General features: G+C 39.0%; 1 protein-coding gene across 3 annotated transcripts in view; it reads right to left on the bottom strand.

Annotated features, from left to right (window-relative positions):
• Positions 1 to 18,072, bottom strand: part of zeb1b (zinc finger E-box binding homeobox 1b) — a 91,266-nt gene extending 73,194 nt beyond the window's left edge. Inside the window, exon 1 of one of the 3 annotated variants that reach the window (XM_065242202.2) lies at positions 17,923 to 18,072. In XM_065242202.2, the coding sequence (XP_065098274.1) occupies positions 17,923 to 17,980 (58 nt within the window). In that variant the 5' untranslated portion in view covers positions 17,981 to 18,072. Of the gene's footprint in view, positions 1 to 16,025; positions 16,649 to 16,673; positions 16,925 to 17,922 lie in introns of those variants that run through there. The other 2 variants (XM_073815494.1, XM_065242203.2) reach the window with 2 other exon arrangements.
• Positions 18,073 to 22,586: the final 4,514 nt, after the last annotated feature.

The following is a 22,586-nucleotide window of genomic DNA, read 5'->3' as shown; positions in this document are numbered from 1 at the left end:
CATGCAACCCACAGGGAGTCTTCGATCTCTGCTTTCTGTTGCCCTTCATTGGCTTTCTCACTGTATAGCCATCCTGATTTCATGGGAGTTCATACATATTATACCAGTTGGCTAATTCGTATGAATTTGTACGTAGTAAATACATATAGTTATTATAAAAAAACAATAATAAAACCCCACCCCTAACCCCAATGTCACAGGGGTGAAAGTAAATCATACAAAAACGGTGGTCGTACAAATTACTATGTATTAATTGTCATAAGATTGATTTGGTTTGAAAATGTTGCCTTTGCAGGCAGTACTTAGCGATAAGTAGGCATGAGGGCATTTCTAAATCCAGTGTCTTCATATTACGCTCTCAACTAGATTCATTCATTTAGTCTGTTCATTTTGCTAATTTTTGGAGGCAGCCTAGCTGTATCCCGTCACTGCCTATAACATCCCACAATCCTTTGCGTGCAGTTCGAGGACTGGTGGACAGAAACAATGTTGCCTGATAGAGAGCGGCTCTGAAAAAGAATTTAATAAATGTCTCTTTTTTATGAAGCAATAAGTCCTGTAGTCATTAAATATGTGCATGTTTATGTCTTGCTGACCTGAATTTGTACTGGGCTATTAGACATGATGACGCTATGGTGCTATGGAGTCGTTTCCTTAGGAGGTACAGTACGTTCAAACAAAAACACTGCCTGTTAAGTCACCGTCTGACTGGGTAGCGAGGCAGCTGCCTCGACTAAAGTTTTGGAACGGAGCCTGTGTCTTACATTATCTTCACACTATGTGTTCATCTTTCCATTTAATGCAATTCTAACAGTCTCTTTCCCTCCTCACCTGTTTCTATTCTTTGTACTTTAAAAGCCGAATCCATGTCTGCAGAAGTCTTTCACTCCAAATCATCAAAGGTACCATGTCTCTCTTTCTCTCTCTCTCTTTTGTCAGGTGTTATTTATGAGACGTGTAGCGGAATTCCTGTGAGCCTGGAGCACCTGCTCTTGTTGGACGGGGAGCCGAGAGGCAGCTGCTGTACTCAGAGAAAGCAGGGAAATGTTGTGAAAGCACTGCGATTATGTTATTTAAGTGTTAGGGGAGGCCGGGAACACTAAAGGACATTCAAAAAGCGTAGTGGATTTGTTCAGGGAAGCTGGGAGCTGCGGAGGAACACTGAAGACATTGTGCAAATGATATGATTTAAGAACGTTCAAAAAATGCTGTAAACATATTATGAAAGTGCGACAGAAACATTAAGTGAAGCATTAGAGTTTTTAGGAATAAAAGATTTAGCTGAGCTGATGGGAGATGATGAGATTCATTTTCAAATTTAAATTGAAGAGCTCAGATGCAACCCTCTAAGTGCGTCTGATATGTTTTCTAGTAAATAAGCATTTCTATCAGCCTCTTATGTTTAGGTTTAGTAATTTCACTTAAATGGTTATTTTCACAAATATTACTTTAGTCAATTCATTGGTATTTAACATATTTGAATGTATTTCGCTGCAAAACTCTCTAAGTATCTGTACACAAAATTCTCCACTTCTAACAAATCTTAAAGGGATAGTTCACCCAAAAATTGAAATAATGTCATTAATGACTCACCCTCATGTCGTTCCAAACTCATAAGACCTCCGTTCATCTTCGTAACACGGTTTAAGGTGTTTTATATTTAGTCCGAAAGCTTGTTGACCCTTCTTTGAAAATCTATGTACGGTATACTGTCCATGTCCATAAAGGTAATAAAATATCATCAAAGTAGTCCATGTGACATCAGTGGGTCAGTTAGTATGTGTTGAAAAAAATAACAAAAATTATGACTTTATTCAGCATTGTCTTCTCTTCCGCGTCTGTTGTGAAGCGTATGCACGAGACTAAAGTCACGTGACTACAGTGACGCGGATGACGTATGACGCGGCTGACGTGGAAGAGACAACACACGCGGAAGAGAAGACAATGCTGAATAAGGTCGTAATTTTTGGACCAAAATGTATTTTCCATGCTTCACCACATACACTGACCCATTGATGTCACATGGACTACTTTGATGATGTTTTTATTACCTTTATGGACATGGACAGTATACCATACGTAGATTTTCAATGAAGGGTCAGAAAGCTCTCGGACTAAATATAAAACATCTTAAACTGTGTTAAAAAAGATGAACGGAGGTCTTACGAGTTTGGAACGACATGAGGGTGAGTCATTAATGACATTATTTTCATTTTTGGGTTAACTATCCCTTTAAGTCACTCTTAACTGTCCTTTCTGAATAAAGGCAAAAGCCTTGAAAATTTCGTAATATATTCGGTAAACTTCCTTTAACATTAATAAACTTTTGATGGAAAATTGTGGTGGTTTTGTTGCTTATAGTCCATTTGAAAGTAATTTATTTGTCAAGGAAACACTAAATAACTTCTCAATTAACTTTCCTTTACCTGTTGCTGTTTTCTATGCATGTTTGTGATGTGTTTGTGTTCCCTTTCACGTGTCCTCCGCTCGAGACATAGAAATTGCAAAGAGCTTGATCGGCTAAAGTATTAAACATTTATATTAAAGCCATACAAAATTAAAAGCCATACACGCGCCGCAATTAAATGTGCTGTTATGTCACGCTCTGAAATAGCATGCAAAATTGTTTTTTTAAAAAGCAAGTGATATACTCAATAACATAATTTTGCCCATTGTTAAAAAAAAACGCAACAATATTATCGCAAACAATATATCATGCATACCTCTAATTTGCAGCAAAAGTATTTGATAAAGTACATGCCAAGCGCATTCGGTTGATATCATTATCTCATTTTTGACGGAGGTGGCGTTTAGCCCCTTTTGAGTCTGAGTTTTTAAATTATAAACATGCATTAAAGACAACAGTTTGTTTTATAATTCCAACAAATATCTAGTTTGTATGTATTACAACAAAATAAATGTCCCTGTAAAGTCAAATATTAAATGTGTTCTGAGTGTGTCACACTACAAATGTGTTATTAACCACTCAACCAAATTTGAATGATGGAAAAAATTGGAAAGTAAATAAAATAAGTTATCAAAATCTTGAAAAAACCATGCCCTCTCGCGGGAAAGATGCTCTCGGACGTCTCTCTCAACTTTTACAAACATCTCCAACCTGAATGGATGCTTAAGGGCGGGCCATGCGCGGTCGCTCAAGTGCGTCATTGAGCCACCGTTTTAACCCTCCTAAAAATAATATTGAACACAAAAATGAGGAAAAATTATTTAAGAATCTAACTCTGCAATTCGGCACTACATAGTTTAGTCTTTTTGGCATGTTTCAGCAATACATTTCTAACAGTTATAATGTGTTTAAAAATTATTTTAAAAATTTGTCTTTACAAAGACTTTAAAAGACATTGCTAAATTGCTAAAATTAAAAATGTGCAGAGAAGAAAACATTTTGGCTTTGCTAGCAATGTTTGAACTCATGTTCAGTCATCACCTGGTGCCAGTGTCGAAACCAGGTAAACACGGCACACAGGTGAACACAGCAAGGTCAGTGTTTGTTTTGTTTGCAAGCACCTGAATCAAGACTGGTGGACTTTAATCTGCCGGTTTGGACAAAGAGCCAGTAACAGTTAACACACAATTGACAAAAAGATCCATTAACACCTGAATGCTGTAGCCTCTTTAAAGCTGCTGTGTTGATCAATGCTTATTTAATACAAATTCATACTCTTATTGTGCATGAATTAATGCACACTCTTATAAATAAAGAATAAAAATAAACATTTGCCTTACTTTTCAGTTGACGTCACCAACCTTTCCCATCCACCTACTGGTTATATAGAGACCAATTTCACAATCCCAAAATTCCTAATGGATAAAATCAAGTCCTACATTACATGTTTTTCTCATTGAGTATCCTATTTCACCCTGAAATATGTGACGTTCTGAAAGAAAAAAAAAAAATATCGAATACGATCTGCGCTTTATGTTGACTTTAAGCAGAATGCCAAGGAATACGCATTTTTTTAGAATGAGCCACCAATCAGAACAAGGCACGGAGCAAGTTTATTTCACAAGAGATTTATTTGCTCTTGATGTCAAACCCCAGTTCAGTATCAGGTAACTATCAGGTAAACTTGGCAAGGCCAAATTCTGTGTATTGCAAACACAGGAGGGATATCACTCCTTACACTGTGACTGGCTGAAAACGGAGTGGGAGGCTCTGATACCATCAGGTACCAGGTGCAGACAGACAGAGGAGGGGTGGTTTTCACATCACCAGCAGAGGTAAATGCTTAAAGCTTCCAAGATGTCAAAATCACACAGCCTACACAGAAACAGAGCTAGGAACCAAATCTGCTTCACATTAGGATCTTTTCTAAAGGAAATGTTGCAATGACATCCCTGAAACCTGCTTTCCCCCCAGCTTCACGCAGGACCCAAGCGTAATTATTACAGGCGGAGGTGAGAAATTCCTGGGATGCCGTTTAACACATGGGCAGATGACATCACCAAATCTGTGGGGACCTCAGGCGAACATATGGAGCTGGATAGCAGAAACAAACAGTTTACTAAACACTGCTTAAACATATTTATCATCACATGACAGAAACACACATATGCCTGTCTGCTTACACACATGCTGCCTGCTAACCGAGCGCAATGTAATGATTTAACAGGGGTAATCGCATCTCTTATTACATTTTGCAAATGAGAGCTAAATACTGGCAGTATTCGTAAGTCTTTGGATTTACATGACTTTTTAAATAAATTTTTATATTTGGATTAATTGAACTGGATAAAATGGATTTCCATTCATATGTTAGGTACCAAACCCTGAAATTAGAAATAAATGTACCAAAGCTGTCACTGGGGTGGTATCCTTTCCAAAGTAAACCTTTGTACCTAAAAAGTTCATATTAGTACTTCAAAGGTACACATTGGTATAAAATGTGTACATATATGTACCTAAATGGTACATATTCGGACCTTCTTATAGGGTACCATCCCAGTGACAGCTTTTGTACCACTTTTTCTGAGAGTGTACTATACTTTTTACTGTGCAAATGTCTCCAGTAAGCATACCAATGGTGTATTGCACAAAGACAACTAACTACCTAATGAAATGCTGTGAAACAAAATGTATATTCACTTTAAAGGTGCACTCCACTTTTTTTCTCATTTTCCAGCTCTCCTAGAGTTAACATTTGATTTTTACCGTTTTGGAATCCATTCAGCCGATCTCCGGTTCTGGCGGTACCACTTTTAGCATAGCTTAGCATAATCCATTGAATCTGATTAGACAATTAGCATCGCACATTAGCAGGCGCAATGATATTACGCAGTTCCCAAAAATAGTCCGCTGCTATTAAAAGTAACCAAGGGGACTATTTTCAGGGATGCGTAGTATCATTGCGCCTCCTGCAGCCATGTTACGGCAGCAAAGTCCTTGATTATTACGCTAGAATGAGAGTATAGCTCCTAGCCATATCGGCCTAGAAAATCGCAACTTTTAATTTTCCTTCGGTCTTAGTACACGATAGAACAGCGAAGTTTTAAATAGGAAAAATATCAAAACTCTTTGGTCATTTTTAAGCGTGATGCTAATGGTCTAATCAGATTCAATGGATTATGCTAAGCTATGCTAAAAGTGGTACAGTCAGACCTGGAGATTGGCTAAATGGATTCCAAAACTATAAAAATTGTATGTTTCACAGGAGAGCTGGAAAATGAGCCTATTTTAAAAAAAAACCTTTCCCTTTTAAACTTTCTATTATTTTAAGATTTTTTTATATCTGTGACTTTCTGTGATCTCCAGGTTTTATGATGGGACCACAAATAACACTCCACTACCCTTATGTTTTTATTCTATAACACCCTAGAGGTCTACAATATATGGCCGATTCAGCATTTGTTTGCCCATTGCATATTTCTAGATGTTTACTACTGTTGACACTCAGTAGGGAAGAAATCCTCTCCCAATGTGACTGACTACTACACATTTGTACAGGGTGACTAAATAAAGTCTACATCATAATTTGACCTAAAATCCTACTTATACAATCGCATCTCCAGGGAGTTGAGATGGACAAGGACACACAAACATATACACATCTCTAGGGGACCGTGGAGAGAGATGCATTACGAATACCCCCTTAAGTCAAAACGCACAGCAACCCTAGCAGAGCTCCTCAGGACCACCGAGATCTCACGCAGTCTCACACCATCCCTGACATTTCATACATCACTTTGATAGATCGCCTTATCAGCCCAGCCGCTCACCGGCATAAGAGCTGTATTCATAAGGCCGTGTGGGCCTACGAGCAGATAAAAGTATACGGCATATTCATCATTATCTTCTTACCGTTGTTTTGATGTGATAAAGAGTGAACGCATTAAAAAAAGATGCATTATTTCCAGATTTCGCTTTCTGATGCAACAGAGGTGCAAACATTGAAAGGAGAACCGTGACGGGTGAAGGTGTGTTTATGCTCTTCAAGCCTTTATGAGATGTTCCTCAGTGAGAAGCGATTGCCATCCCTCATGGATCAATCAGGAGATATTGCAAGCTGTTGCCTATTACGGATGCAATATAGGGATGATGGGACTGGATACGAGTGTGATGTTAGTAAGATAAATGGAATGAAAAATATTCTTTTCATACTTAATTCAGGTTAATTTTAAATACAGAAAGGAGTAAAGATAAGATAGGGTTTCCTCCACTGATCCCCCTTTCTGTATCCACACTATTTTATTTATCACCACATGACCAGAGAATGTATTTTTACAACTTTTACCCTACATTGGAATAGTCAGCACGTTCGTTTACAGAAACATTCCCTACGGAGAGCAACCTAAGGTTAAATGCTTAGCTCCAGAGCAAAATGGTACTTGCTCATGGATCATCCCTTGTGGGATTTGAGCCTCTAACCTTTTGATTACTAGCACAGATCTTTAACCACTGGAGTACAATTTAATCCATTCAAATATGTTCAAAAAGAGAGAGGGTAGTCTAAGGAGGGACTCCAAGGACTATCCTTATCCTTAAGAGTAGTCCCAAGTCATATTATTAAAAACAATGAATGTATCAGATTCAGCAGCACAGCAGACACACAAAATTACCCCTCACACCGAAGAAATATAAACACTCATATTCTCAGGTGCACAAAAGAAGGCCAAACAGGTGCACACGCTCACACACACACATATCCCTAAGTGAACGCCACTTAAGTTGTCAGCCTCAAGACTGAGTCTTTAGGACAGGTGTACACACAAACATAATATCCCCAAAGTGAATATGTGGGAGGGCGTCTTAATTTCCTGTGTGATGTAGCAGCGACCTTCCCATCATGCCTGTGCGCACACATACACACTGGAATAGATGATTGTATTAGATGAGGTCATACACCTCACACACCTGTTCATATGACTCACACTGACAAGAGAACTAAGGAGGAGTGTTTATCTCCACAGAATCTATTACATAGACCCAGTATTAGATGAGATCAACACAATTACAATCACAACACACACACACGCCTCAATAAAAGACTGATGAAAACTGCCACACCCATAAACACACACACACAAAGATGGTGGGATGTGTGCTGATGATGGAACTAGTACTTGTGAATGATGCAAACTGGCTGTTACTATTCCAGGGAGGCATGTTTTTTGAGTGTTTGTGTATATGAATTTGTGTAGCTATCATTTTGGGACAAAAACTGGTGTTGTTAACTATATCTGATAAATCCTTCCTTTGGGATACTGACCGCTGAAAATAAATCGCTAATAAATAAGCTAACATGAATTAACAATGACCAATATAATTTGTCAATGTTTAATATTTTCTTTATGTTAAAGGGACACTCCACTTTTTTTTGAAAATATGCTAATTTTCCAGCTCCCCTAGAGTTAAACATTTGATTTTTAACGTTTTGGAATCCATTCAGCTGATCTCCGGGCCTGGCGGTATAATTTTTAGCATAGCTTAGCATAATTCATTTAATCTGATTAGACCATTAGCATTGCGCTAAAAATACTCAGAGAGTTTCAATATTTTTTTATTTAAAACTTGACTCTTCTGTTGTTACATCGTGTACTAAAATTAAATGTTGTGATTTTCTAGCCAGATACGGTTAGGAACTATACTTTCATTCTGGCTTAATAATCAAGGACTTTGATTATTACGCCAGAATGAGAGTATAGTTCCTAGCATATCTGGCTAGAAAATCACAACGTTCATTTTTCGTCGGTCTTAGTACACAATGTAACTACAGAAGAGTCTGTTAAAAGTTTTAAATAGGAAAAATATCGAAACACTTTGGTTATTTTTGAGCGCGATGCTAATGGTCTAATCGGATTCAATGAATTATGCTAAGCTATGCTAAAAATGATACCGCCAGACCCGGCGATTTGCTGAATGGATTCCAAAATGGTAAAAATCAAATGTTTAACTCTAGGAGAGCTGGAAAATGAGCATATTTTCAAAAAAGTGAATTGTACATGTTTGCATTGTGCATCAACTTTAATGTTAACAGTTACAACTTTTAATTTTAAAATTACATGAGTAAATACTGAAATTAACATGAACTTATGCTGTTAGCAAATGTTTAAACTAATACTATTGTAAAGGCTGACCAAATAATGTTTTGATTTATTTAAAAGTTTTATTTAAGGCTGCTACTGTATTTATGTGCTCATTTAAGATACAATCATCAGTGAAATGTATGTGCATGCCTACGTGTCTTTCCCCACATCCAGACAACTTTAGGATATTTCTGTCGTTGGACCAGAGCTGTTACAACACTTGTTCCATTCTGTTCCTCATTCACACCTCTCTATCACAGGAGAAAAAAATGCTTCACCTACACACACACACAAGTGATGAGGATTCCTCTGCACCTCAGTCTTCCTCTCGGAAGAGAATGGGTCATATGCAAATGCGTGTCTCCGCATGGGCAGTAGTTTCCCACAGGCAGCGTTAGAAAGAGTGTTCCCTCCCTCTCCGAACTCTTTCAATGGTCCTTTTCTTCTGCCGCTAAGCCCCTCTATGGCCGACAGTGGCCCGCTGCATAGGTAGCAAAACCCCTTTTCTCCCCCTCGTCAAGTTTTAAAACACAATAGCATGCACACACACAAATACACACACGCACAAACCGGCCAATAAAGTACAACCGTGCACGGCAAAAAAGGGGTCCATGAAACCTTGGCTCTTCTGGGTAGAGATGAAGGAAAGAGAAATAAAGTGCAGGTTTTTGTTTAGTGGTAATGCTTCCTTTCCTTTCGTGGGACCAGACTAATCATTAATCCCTATTTGTAAAAGCACAGAGATGCTTGGACAGGCTCGCCGGAATTAAGCAGCACCTGAAATTAAAGCAACCGTGAGCAGTGTATTAAAGGGAATTTGGAGGACAACATAAAATCAAAACTTCAATTACTTTCTTACTTTGTATTTATTTCTTAAATATTTCGTGGATTTGATGGAGTTCTTGGTTGTGTTTCATTTAAGCATCAACTAAGGTTTTTCTCCTATAATTGCTTAGGAAAAATAATCTTAAAATGCATTAAGAGTACGTAGCTGTAAAATTAATGTAGATTGCATTCTGTACTGTAAATAAATAATCTGAATTTGGATTAATTTGATTAGAAATGTTTAAGTTCATATGGAAATCTTTAATAATATTGATTTTTGATGACTTGACAAATCTGAGCTCAGATTGTGAGATATCTTCTGAAACTCTAATGGAGATGTTTGTGAGATTTATGGGTCTTTATCCCTGGAAAAATATCAGAGATGAAGGAGACGTTAGTTTAAGTTTCTATTTGCTCTCATTTTAACCTCACTGATGTCTAGGAGAAATAACTGAGATATTAAATGTTGCTCATGGGAATCTGTCTTTTGACTTTCATTACAATTTTCACAGACTCTGAAACACATTTTCCCATTTGTCAGCACAACCATTGCTAACATCAAAATCCTTCCAACCATCCAATCAAATTCAACTGGATGAAAAATTAAATCCTGTCCTATTTTTATAACCGTTTCAATAAGATATGCACTAAACAGATGTTAAATGTGTTGTTAAATGAGTTTCATGTGATCTGTAAAGTATTCTGTGTTGATTGTCCTGTTGTGTTTAGTATTAAAGCCTGAATGGGCCTATCACCTAATAATGGTACAAACTGTGGAGTCCCATTTTCCTTTCTTTCTCCTTTACTCACCTAATCAACAAAACAAAGAACCAATTTCCTTCCCTATCCCTTCTAAAAAGAAAAACTAATGTATACAATGCAAAAGAAAACACAAACTGGATCTTGATCAATTAAAAATGCACCAACACACTCTGCCTAAGAAGTTCTCACTCACACGCAGTGTTTTCCACATGCTTAAAAAAAACAAAAAAAAACTCACATTCACACACCGGCCCTTGACGAGAAGGAAGCCATGTTTGTTATGCAAAGCACAGGAAGAGAGAGAAGAAGAGCTTGCCAGTTTACAACAGTTCTTCACTGTCACCTCAGCAGGCCTCCAAAACACTGACCCCCATCTTCAACAAATCCCTCCCCCATGTGACCTCCACATGGGGGGGGGCAAACTGAAAGGGAATGGGGGGTAAGAACAGAAAAACAGGGGCTGCCTCTGAGCTTTGTTACCTAGAGATCCATTCACAGTGTGTGTATTTGTGAGTGAGTGTGTGTGTGTGTGTGTTGGGGGCTTTAACACACAGCCAATTTGTTACGCTGGACGCCTCACAATGGCACAGGGGGGGAAAGTGAAGTCATACTTGAGGCAATGCATGGGCGCCCATGGCAGAGGTCACTAAACATTACCCGCTACTGTGGCTTGGAGAAAGGGTCAAAAGAGGAGAGATCTGCTGGTATTTCTCAAGACCTGGTTCTGTAAGATTGGAGGATCTCTGGGAGGAAATTGCTAAAAAAGATGACGAATAAATAAAATGAAATATATGTTTCCTTTTCAGCTAAATCCCAAACAGGGAAAGATCCTAAATGTTAGCAGATGGCTTTTAAAATCTAGCAGCATGTAGAAAAGCGTGCACACACCTACACAAAAATAAATGCATGCAAAATTGCTCAATTTCCTAAACTATAAAGCTTCGACTTAATGTGCATGAGTAACATTTTCACAGAAAAATAAGCATCTGTGTTTATTGGTTTAAACCCTAAAAAGTTTGGTACGGGGTGTGGAAAAGCCCAGTGCAGTAATTAAAGTTTTATCATCCAAATAAATTCTGTTACACCCATTTTATCACAGCGCTGGCAGTAGCCTGACGTTTGCCCACAGCTCTTCGAAAAGGTATTGACAATAAACAAGCATTTCTAATCATTCACTGGGAGTCAGTATTTGTAAAAATGTCCACGTACGTTTGACTAACTGCAACCAAACAAGTAAAACTTTGCACATTACACTCATTTCTGAGGTGTAAATCTTTCGCCTAAATTGTCTCTGTATAAAAATACAACCTTGCTAAAGTTCTTTTGAAACATAACCTCCATTTTGGAAAGCCACTACAAAGCACAGCACGCCCAATGGCCGCTGCCATGTTTATTTTCTTAGCCATGCTAATACCGGTCAGCCACATTCCTCTATTCCCAAACTGGGAGGTTTCAAATTGCCCTCCAGTACTCCTGACGAGAGCCAAATGAGGAAGGGACAGAGAGAGAGAGAGCTGCCCTGTGAACAACACCTGTCGTCTTGCGTACTATTAGCACCTTCACGTTTACTGCTTAATCTCCAGATCACCTTCATGTTACGCACGGCGAGAACGGCAAGTGGCCGGGAATGTCGCTAAAAAGGAGTCCTTACTGCTGTGGTGTAGCATCTTTGAACCAGCATTCTTTAACATTCATAACATTCCTGAAATCTAAGTTTTATGGAAAAACCCAATAAGCAATCTCAGTGACATACACTGAGTGCTCTACGGTTTTTGGTGTCGTTGGTTCTAAGTTAGTTTTGCTTTAAAATTGGATGGATTAAGACTGTGCTGCACAGCCGCACAACTTCAGGATGTTTCTTTACATTCTACAGATATCTTCACCCGAGAAAGCTTAAAACACAGAAAAAAAGTTGGCTGTTTAGCATTCCACTCCTAGGAAAGTTCAAATTTGTAGGTTGTTACTTGTGCCTGAAGTAAAACAAACACTTAAATGCACTTTCTAAGTTGTACTACAGATTTACCAGATTTACACTGATGACAATTCCCTAAACTATATTTATATTTCTATATCTATCTTATTTACATTTTACATACATGTATGAATTAAGCAGATGCTTTAATCCAATCCAACTTATGGCGAGTTCAGACTGCTTGATTTTCAAAGTAGTCGGGTCACAGATCTTTTCACACTGCAAGACTATCTGGGGTAGCATTCAGTCGCTGCTATGTTGACACTGCACCATGGATTGGCAAAAGAGGGTTTCACGCCGCATGACTTCACCATAGGAAGAATTGCTGACAACTTTGTACCGTCCGCAAACTAGGTCTCACAACCACATGAACGCAAGAAGTGACAAGGAAACAACACAAGGTCACGCGCGCAAGATCGGAGTTCTCACGTGAGACTGGGATTATTATTAAAAATGGTACCCCGCAAGAAGCTTGCCATACAAATTGCATGTGCACTCATTTGCAGCTAAAAGAAGAAAAAGAAAATTACTTAAAAGAGAAATGGTTGGGGAGACTCCTCCCAAAACTTCCAGCTGCCCTCTATGTAGCTCTCTCATTGGCTGTAGGTCATTGGTGATGTTATTTTCAGTCAGAACACATTTCACACGGCATGATTTTGAAATCTCTCAGATCGCTTCTTTGATAGTTCACACTGTTTGACTGTCAATCACATGAACGAGCACCGATTTGCCTGTAATTTTGGGAATTTGTCTGTGATTTCTCAAAACCTGAGGCCAAGTCAAAATCAGGACTAAAATCTTGCAGTCTGAACTCAGCATTATAGTTCATTCAAAGTATAGACGGTTTCATCGGACGCACGTGATACACGTCTGGATCCGAACCTTACTTCCGGTTTCGTTTTTTTAATGGTCTGACTAGTTACTAAACTGATCTCTTGAATGAATGCCTCGTCGAAAATAACAAATGTTTTGGTTTCCTAGGTAATCTATGTGTTGTTTTTTTGCTTGTTATATAAATAAACTATGTTTAAAGAACTTTGTTGTTATTTATTCTTAGCGGAGTTTACCGGAAGTTACGTGCGGACCGCGACAGCCGCTTGTTTATGTTGTTACTGCTGAAACGGTTTATACATGTTGTGTGGGTACACTGTAAAAAGTGTTTATGTGCCTTAGTGATTTAACAAAGATAAAACGAGTAAACTGTATTAAAGAAGTTGATTGAAGAAACAATTTGTGCCCTCATCTCACAGAAAGATAAAGTCTAAATCCATGTTTATGGAAACAACAACAAACCATAAAAAGTTACCTGTACCAAGAAAAGTAAATTAAACTGAGTAATACTAGAACTATTAGTTAACTCAACTTAATTTTGTCGCATTTGTATTAAGTAATATTACAGTGTTTATTATACTTAAAAAAGGCTAAAAGTTGACTCAACTTAAAACATCATATGCAATCATTTGCCTCAAATTTTATAATGTGCGGTCCCATGGGAATCGAACCTGTGGCCTTTGAGCTGCCAATGTAATGCTGTACCAGGTGAGCTATAGGAACACCCTATCTATTAGGGCTGGGACGATTAATCGCGATTCATACCAATATGCCTGTCTGATATCGATTCTGAATCGCAAGAGTTGTATTATGCACAGCTCTTTTATGTATTATGGCTCTTTGATCAGTAGGAAATCCTTATCAATCTAAAATCACTGTTAGTTTGAGTCATTTATACACATTTAAAAAAACAAACGCTGCTAAATAGCACTAAAAGGTCGTAATCATACAGGAACCATTTTAAGTGCCATATCGTAGCACATATAGCACCAGATATGGTTCTATATAGCACAATATGGTTCTACACAGGTGATATATGTGATTACGAGCCAGTGAACCACTTTTAGTGCTATATAGCACCGTTTGTTTTTAGAGTGTAACATGCATTTGAAAAAGCAACACTCATCGAACATAATCAATATAAATATTCTTTATTATCATGAAAACACCTGAAAAGGTCTGATGAACAGCAATATAAATATGCTATAGGCATTTTGTTGAGCTGCGTTTGTAAATGGTACTTCTTCTGTGGCCCATATTGAGTTTCTGCACGAGAGCGCCCTCTGGCTTTTGGAAGTAGTGGCATTTCACCATAATTCGTTAAGAAGCATAACAAGCAAAATCACACAATTTATCGTCCCAGCCCAGCTGTCTATTGAGATTTATCAACAATATAGATTTGAGCACATTTGCATTCAGGATGGTCTGTTCAAGAGAGTCTACAGAGTAAAGTGTAAGACAGAAGGTACTCTCTAATGAATTTTGTAACTTGTAAAAAAGTCTTCACCTGCCCAACAGCCCTTATTTGAGTTAACACCCTGTCTTCAGGCAAAGCAACAGGCATGTCACAGATTTTTCACCTGATGGTGAAGTGCTGCTCTCACATGCACACCGTGTCTGGTAAAAGATTCAGCACCACTAACTCCCACCTCCCCCTCTGTAAAAGCACAGCCCTCCAAATGGAGGTATATTACTAACATAACATCAATAGGAATCGATGAGGCTAGGGCTTTTGATGGCAAAAAAGTTACAGGTAGGCTACTTTTAATCTAGCCCATGTCTAACAATGTCTTAAATTAACTCAACCCTGTGACTTATGCATAAATAGATGCCATTTGGCCAACTGACAGGCCCGTAAAAACATCTTTGCGGTTCTTATATAAATTGCAACGACACATCCAAATTGTGATTTATCATAACAGCAATCTGGATCAGAGCCACAAACAAGTGGATTTCATAGAAGACCTAAAAAAACACTTTAATCTGTGATTGTGAAGCCAGTGAATGTTTTGTAAAATATAATTGATTGTGAAGATGCCACCATGAGCAAACTATAGTATAGTAAAACACTTTACAAGATACGGTACCTTGTTTAGTGTTCAAGCTGCCCTTGGCTGATTTCAGTTAGTTAGTGAGTTGAAAGAATAACATTGCATTTATCTTGGTTATAGGTAATTAAAATAAAGGATATGTCTGGTAAACAGAATGTGAATATCTATTAGAAGACAGTTTGCCTTCAGTGAACATTCACTGTTGCCCTTTACACCAAACGGTGAAGTACTCAGGCGGCCACATTCCAATTATACAAGGTCTGATCAACAATCCTCGCGGAGGCGCGCAGGGGGAGGATCGAATGCAAAAGACGCAGGGACGCGCACAGTCAGGGAGCGTTCATCACGCACCAGGAGCGCTGATAGTCTGAGGTCCGAGGTCACATAATCCGTGACTTCATATAATTCACAAACAGGACACTTAAAGCGCATCCGTGCTTTGATAGAAAAAACAACGTTGCTCCATCACAAACCTTTATTTATTTGGCTTAAGCACTGTTTTGGAGATCAAAAGGATTAATAAGATAAATTCATCAGAAACATGAGATTCGTTTAAAATATAACAAGTCGTAGCATGTCCTTAAAAGCTATTTGTTTAGTTTTTAATATAAAAACGGTACAAGCAGGTGTTGTTGCGCGGCTCAGGTGCGTTTCTGTGTTCGCGATACCTGCAGTGCGGTGAGCAATGCCAAACGCCCTATGACAAAGCACTTATATTACCAATCAAAACCCGCAGCATTATCATCACTACAGTTAAACCACACTGAATCATTTAACCTATCTAAACCTTTTAGAACACGACTATGCTTTATGTTGGTTAAAGTATAAAACCGATGGTCCAGCATCTACAAGTAGGCTACCCCCGGATGCTCTTTTTGCACTGTGGCGAGCGATGTTTTACAACAGCTATTAAGAGTACGCTTAATAGAAAACTGGGTGATAACAGGCGCCCATTGTTTTTCATCCTTTCTCTGTTAAAAACAAATGATAACAGCTGAGAGGGCATGCGAGATACACTGCACATATATCTTGTTTAATACCTGCACAAGTTGACATTTGCTGCAACGCGCGAGAAACGCCTTCCGTCTGCTTTCAACACGAGACAATGTATGTCAAAAAGAATCCCTCCTCGTTCAGCGAGTTCAGGTACAGAGAAAAATCAATAGCAAAACGTTGTATTTTTGTAAAAAACTAAGTGACATCTGTCTTACCCTCCGATCAGGTAGGCACATACAAAATTTACAGGTCGCTTACACGCGCGTGCAGAGAGAACCGCTACATGGCGCGCGCATGGCGTCAGCCTGAGGAAAAGTGTCTTTCTTTACTCATCTCTCAACTAGACAACACATTAACACCAAAGACATGTTGTCAAAATGATAGTTGTGATCTAAAATAGATCTGAAAATCTCAAGGTACGACGTGAAATGTTTATAAAGACATAAAAAGTGCGTTTGAGTTTACACTCCATATATGTAGCACGCGCGCAAAGAAAGCACTCCTCACGTTTCTACTTATCGATTTCCTTATCACTTATCCGAAAAATTACTTCGGCTCGTGTCCATCCCTCAGGGCGATGGCACAGACTCTACACCCAGATAAACTGTTATAATTCAGAAGCGCATCTCGCAACTGCACAAGCACGATGGTAAGTTAGCAACACATACAGTATTAACCTGTTACGAGCGTACATTTAAAAGCACAAAGTCCTCAAAACAAACAGTGTCAGTGCAATAAGTCCAGCTGCAGCACCAGTATCCAAGCGCGATTTATCAGGATTGTCTGCGCTGCTCGGGATGTATACGCATTCCTTATATAGGCTGTAGCAGTTGTTCAAGCAGCAGACAGCCCTTCAGATTCCTTTCCTTTTCTCTTCAGTGTTACCACCCAACTAGAAATGTGGCAGACTGGCTCCACAAACAGGTTGCTTTAACTGGCATCGTGCTTTCTGAGCTCTTTGAGCCCCGGTCCCAAAGGGGAGCTGGGGACTGGCAGAGCTTCTACATAAACACACCCTTATTTTTTGCTTTATAAACTTCAGAGTTTAAGAAGAAACTTTGCTGTCAAACATCAACGCGAACTGCAGGCTTGCCCCCTTGCAGCAACACAGAGAGAGCAACGTGCTGGTGTTATCAGACAGTTCTTATGAGCTATAGGGCAAAGTGAGACTTGTAGCTGTACCACAAAACTAAAACAAGCTTAACCGTCGCACTGGCGATACGAAAGCATTTATTCATAAACATTACATAAGGTAACATGGTTACACACATCATGTTTATCATTTTAAAGAGTCTATTCTTAGTATTCAGTTAGCTCGCTAGCTACCTGCTACCACGCAGACAGCGGAACAGCCCATTGCAGCTATATCAAAGTTTGCTGTTAACGAAAATAAAATAAAATCTTCACAACCACTCATTCGTTTTGACAAACACGCGTATTTATCGAAACATTTTCACCACTTAAAATTCTCATAATGATTTATGTGTAAACAATTTAGCCGCATCGGACTAAACAGGTACATTTCGAGCGAGAAAATAAGTTTAAATTCGACTGTATCTAAAAAGGACAAACACGCAGTGTCGATCAGCTGAAGTAACATATTCGACCCGAATGGAGTATTTTTGAAATAAAAGGTTTTATAAAGTAAACGAAAGGCGAAGACAATTAAAAGGGGAAACAAAAGCGAGAGGCAGTTATATGGGACTGGCTGCGTATAACGGTCCGCGCTCGCGCTGTATACCGCTAGGCGGTGAGAGAGTCGCGAGCGCGGCAGGTATAACGGTACACTACATAGGGGCTATAACACAGCGCTACTTTCCAGCACTTTGACGGACCAGAAATTGTGCGGCTCGGGAAGTTCAAGAGTCCAGAGTTGAATGAAATAAGCCGTCGCCCGTCTAAGTGAGCGACGACCGGTAGGAGCGAAGGGTTTTTACTCACCGTTCGTCCTCCTCGGGTTCGCCTGCTTTCTGCGCTTACACCTGGGGCCATCCGCCATGATCCTTTCGCTGTGTCTAAATGCTGCTGGAGAGTCACCTCCTCTCGCCCCCACACCTCCCCTCCCCTCCCTCCCGTATACTCCACCTCCCCTCCCTGCACCTGGTTTACGACACTCGGCTTTACGACATTACCTTCTGGCTCCTACACCTCTCTCTCTCGCGCTCAGACCCCCAAACTCCCGCCCCTCGCACCACGCGTTCCCTGTGGCGCTGCTGCCTCGTGTGAGGTTACCCAACCCCACCCCTGTCCGAAACGGCCACTAAACAACCTGTCCATTAACACGAAGAGAACTTGGAAATTTATTTTGATTGACAGCTCAAAAGGAGAGTGACTGGGTGTCCTAAACAAACATTTCCAAGTCCGTCATTAAGATAAACCGCAATGGTAAACATTCAAACTGAATCAAGTACATTTTGCTTACTGAGAGTGGGGGCGGGGAAAGTTTGACACGTGCACCTGTTTGTTGCGCGCATGCACACATACACTGTAACATCCATCTTCCACTGGATTTCCCCTCCTCATTTACAAGTAAAAAAAAACTAGTTGCAGCAAGTAATGGACAGCTAACAAAGCGGGCATATGGCAAGTTACTACATTGTAATAATATTTCTGTTCTTCTGATTTATATTGTAATACAATTATGAAACAAAAAACAATTTATGACACAGCAAAAATGTATAAGACAATATTTAACATACAAAACTATTGAACTAACAGAATTTCATACAATTTAATATTTATAAAATTTCAACTTTTGACACATTTGGCAACCTGCCCAAAAAACCTTGGCCGGTAATTTGATTTTAAGATAACTTATTTTGATCATGTTGAACCAGTGTCCATAACTGAATTACGTAAATCCAACAATTTTTTTAGTGTAAATGTGATATTGATTTTTTTCTGAAAACATTGTACACCTTCTGAAAGCTTTCCAGTGTGACAACTAGCCCCAGCTTTAATTTTGAAATTACATCACTTAAAGGGGACATTTCACAAGACTTTTTTAAGATGCCCCAGAGTACGTATGTGAAGTTCTAGCTCAAAATACCATATAGATAATTCATTATAACATTATAATTTGCCACTTTGTAGGTGTGAGCAAAAATGTGCTGTTTTTGGGTGTGTCCCCTTAAATTCAAATGAGCTGATCTCTGCACTGAATGGCAGTGGTGTGGTTGGATAGTGCAGATAAAGGGACGGTATTATCCCCTTCTGACATCACAAGAAGAGCCCAATTTCAATGACTTATTTTTTCACATGCTTGCAGGGGATTGGTTAACCAAAACTTACTGTTTTTTTTTTCACATTTTCTAGGTTGATAGAAGCACTGGGGACCCAATTATAGCATTTAAAAATGGAAAAAGTCAGATTTTCATGATATGTCCCTTTAAGTACTATTTCCAAATCGTTCCAATATATCCAGATGATACAGACCATTTTGAATATTTTATATTTCTGTAAGTTTTTTTGTTTTGAATAATGTATTTATTTAGTCCATATATGCATGCAAAGAAACACACCTGCATCTTCAAAGTAGTGCCCTAGCCTAAAGGTATTAATTATTGATAGTCACGTCAGATGAACGGTGCCAATCTATGGCTTATGTTGCTTTGTTTGTTTTTATCTTTAAATAGGCAAACTATTTAAAAGTTAATGTGTTTTTTAACTAACAAAAGAGTGCATAATAGAAAATAACATTTACATAACAGTTTGCTATCTACAGTTTTTGCTGGCACAAATGTGTATATATCTCTTGATTTGTGTTATACTGAGAGGGTTTGTATATTTGAATCAATTTAAAGTATTAGAGAAATATCTCAGCATGTGTATGTGTGTGCGATTGTGTAGGAAGTAGGAATGCAATGTGTGTCCCAAGGCACAGGGAGGATCATGGGACCCTCACTGCAATGATTCAGTCCTCCACCCAAAGAAAGAGCTCGCTGTTCCCCAGGGATGTTTACTCCTCTGACTCTGACCAGCGAGAAACGCGTGAGAGGCAGAGAGAATGAGAAAGAGAGAGACTCTAACAGAAAGCGGTACTGTAGGAGTAAGAAAATTGAGAAATTAAAGGCCACGGAGAGGCGAGATAATACTATAATAAAGGATGGAGAAAGATGCAAAGACAAAATAAAAAGCTTTGTTACATCTTACTGTGTCACAGATCTTACTATATAGAGCTCATGACAAAATTAACAGTCTCACTGCATACCGTATTTTTAAAAAATATGAATGCAGCAGACCAAAATATGATTTTGCACATATGACTTTGAACAGAAGGACACTTTGAGTACCGACTCTGGACCGTCTGAAGGTCTGCCGTTCTCTGTTACAGGTCACAAAAGCGAGTGCTGCGGCAGTGGCGGGCAGGGCTATTCTTGTACCTGATGACTATCAGGTTTCTGTCAGACCTCAGCTGGGTGTGGTGTACTTAGTATGGATCTGCAGTGTACAGTCCGTATTGATTGAGTGAATACACTATATGATCTCACAATGATATGATCCGAATCAAAGCTTGTTGCATAGGTAATAAAAACTAACTCCAAAATGTAAAAAAAAAAAAAATCACGCATTGTGTTTACAATTTTTGTGCCACCTAGGGTCTAAAAAATACTGGTTATTTTTTACCCATTGTTAAGTCAAAAAGACATGAACCCAACCCGTTGGGTTGTAATTTAACCTATGCTGGGTTGGGTCAAATATAAACATTTCTGCGTTAATTAAACCCAACGCTTGGGTTTGTCCCTTTCTGACTCAACCATTTTTTAGATAGTATTGTTTAACAAAACCTAGATACCCCTGTTTTGGTGCCCTGCAGTGAGTTCATGGTGCTTGTGGCCTTTTAACTTCCTGTGTGTACGCACTTTGTATGAGCTGAGCTGTGATTACACGAAGAAAAGTATTTCCATAAAACATCTTTAGATAATAAGGTTTGAAAAGAACTATGACCTTCTAAAACATTCCAACACCGTCCCACACGTTTATTCAAATCTGTAAACATTCACCAGGTGAGCCACGGTCATGAGAACAGGAAGTGGAAAAGGAAATGAAACAATAGTTAGGAGACAAATGACAGGGCAATTTCACTTTGAATGTTTAGAGAGAAGACAAGGAACGTGTTGAAAGCGATATCCTCAAAGTGGAATCTTTGCAAAGAAAATCCAAACAATGGTTTTGAGATGGTCCCTGTTAGTAGCCTCAGATACCCTCCCTGTCATCTGTCTACCCATGACTTCTTTCACTTTATCAAACAGACATGAGACAGAGCTGAGTAAGGTGCCTGTCCCTTCATCATTAAGCCAGTTCTCTCTGCCTATGGCTGCTGACAGTGAATTATTCAACAGGACAAAGTGCTCTGTGGCTGTGCAGAGGCTTTAAAGAGCAACAGATAATAATAGCATTAATGTCCATTGAATCTCATTAAGTGAGTTAGCACTCGGCATTCTTCCTGAGATATATATTTATTCACAAGTTTGCACGAACATATAATGGAAAGGTGCAGCGCATGTGGAAAAGTGCGGGAAGGTTTGGCTCGGTGTCCGTAATGATGGGGTTTGAGCTATGTTCCCCCACTGGTCATAACCATTGCAGTAAATGGGTGCCGAGGTAGAGCTGGCGAAATAATTGTCGGAAGAAGTGAGGTAAGCAGCTTTTGGTGGGATTATTCGAACATCATCTTTTTAAAATTTTTGTACACAGTGCCGTCTCGAAAGAAACTGTCACCGGCGACATGGTCCTGACTTGGGCCTTACCACGAGGACTTGGAACGATGTAGCAGTAAAATCTTGTTTAGCTTGTCTTTAAACAGGCATCAGTTAAATTCTCCCCGTGCGCCAGTGACTTCAGCGGCAGTCCAGCTGAGTTTGCTCCAGGTGCCACTCCGCTCCAGCGGGCAGGCCGGTGAGCTCAGAGACAGACGGGCATTAAAACAGAGAGAAGGTGAAAAACAGACTTTCCCTGGCTTGGGGAAAAAGAAAAGAAAAGCATTTCAGTGAAAGGCAGGCTTCATCACAGATCAATATGAGGCGTTTTGAAAACCACACACGTGCTCTCTCTCTCTCTCTAGTGCTAACCGACTGGAAAAAGACAGGGCTATTATTCTGTGGAAAGTCCAGTCTATTCCCATTTTCCTTGGATGCCGCCATTTCGACATGAAGTCATATTTTCTTGCAACGACGGAAAACAAAGAGTAAAAATAATGCTGCCGTAAATATTAAAGTTACATAATAACATCAACTATGCAATTAAAATAGCAGTGCAAATACCAGTAATCTCTGTTCCCGGTTACTGGTGACAGGACCACACAGTGAGACGAAATTAATACTCAATAATATCTGCCATCCAAAAGCTGATGGTTTCAATCCACTTGGGAAACTGGAGTGGCAGTTTAATGGGAGAAGTGGTGACATCATCAATATAGGTTTTATTTTTATTTAAGCCTCTAATCTCATATCTAATATCATATTATAACTAACTGTCATAACTAATTTTAAGCTTATTCAACATTTTTTCCTTTTTTTTCAATTTATATCTTGTCTTTTTATATTTTCTTTTTCTTTTGCGTATTTTCACCTGTTGCCTATATTATGAACAAATTAACAAAATTA

This window comes from Paramisgurnus dabryanus, chromosome 1 (genome assembly GCF_030506205.2).
Source record: "Paramisgurnus dabryanus chromosome 1, PD_genome_1.1, whole genome shotgun sequence".
Classification (NCBI taxonomy): domain Eukaryota; kingdom Metazoa; phylum Chordata; class Actinopteri; order Cypriniformes; family Cobitidae; genus Paramisgurnus; species Paramisgurnus dabryanus.
Note: the sequence above shows the minus strand (reverse complement) of the source record. Positions and strands in the feature narration are given on the sequence as shown.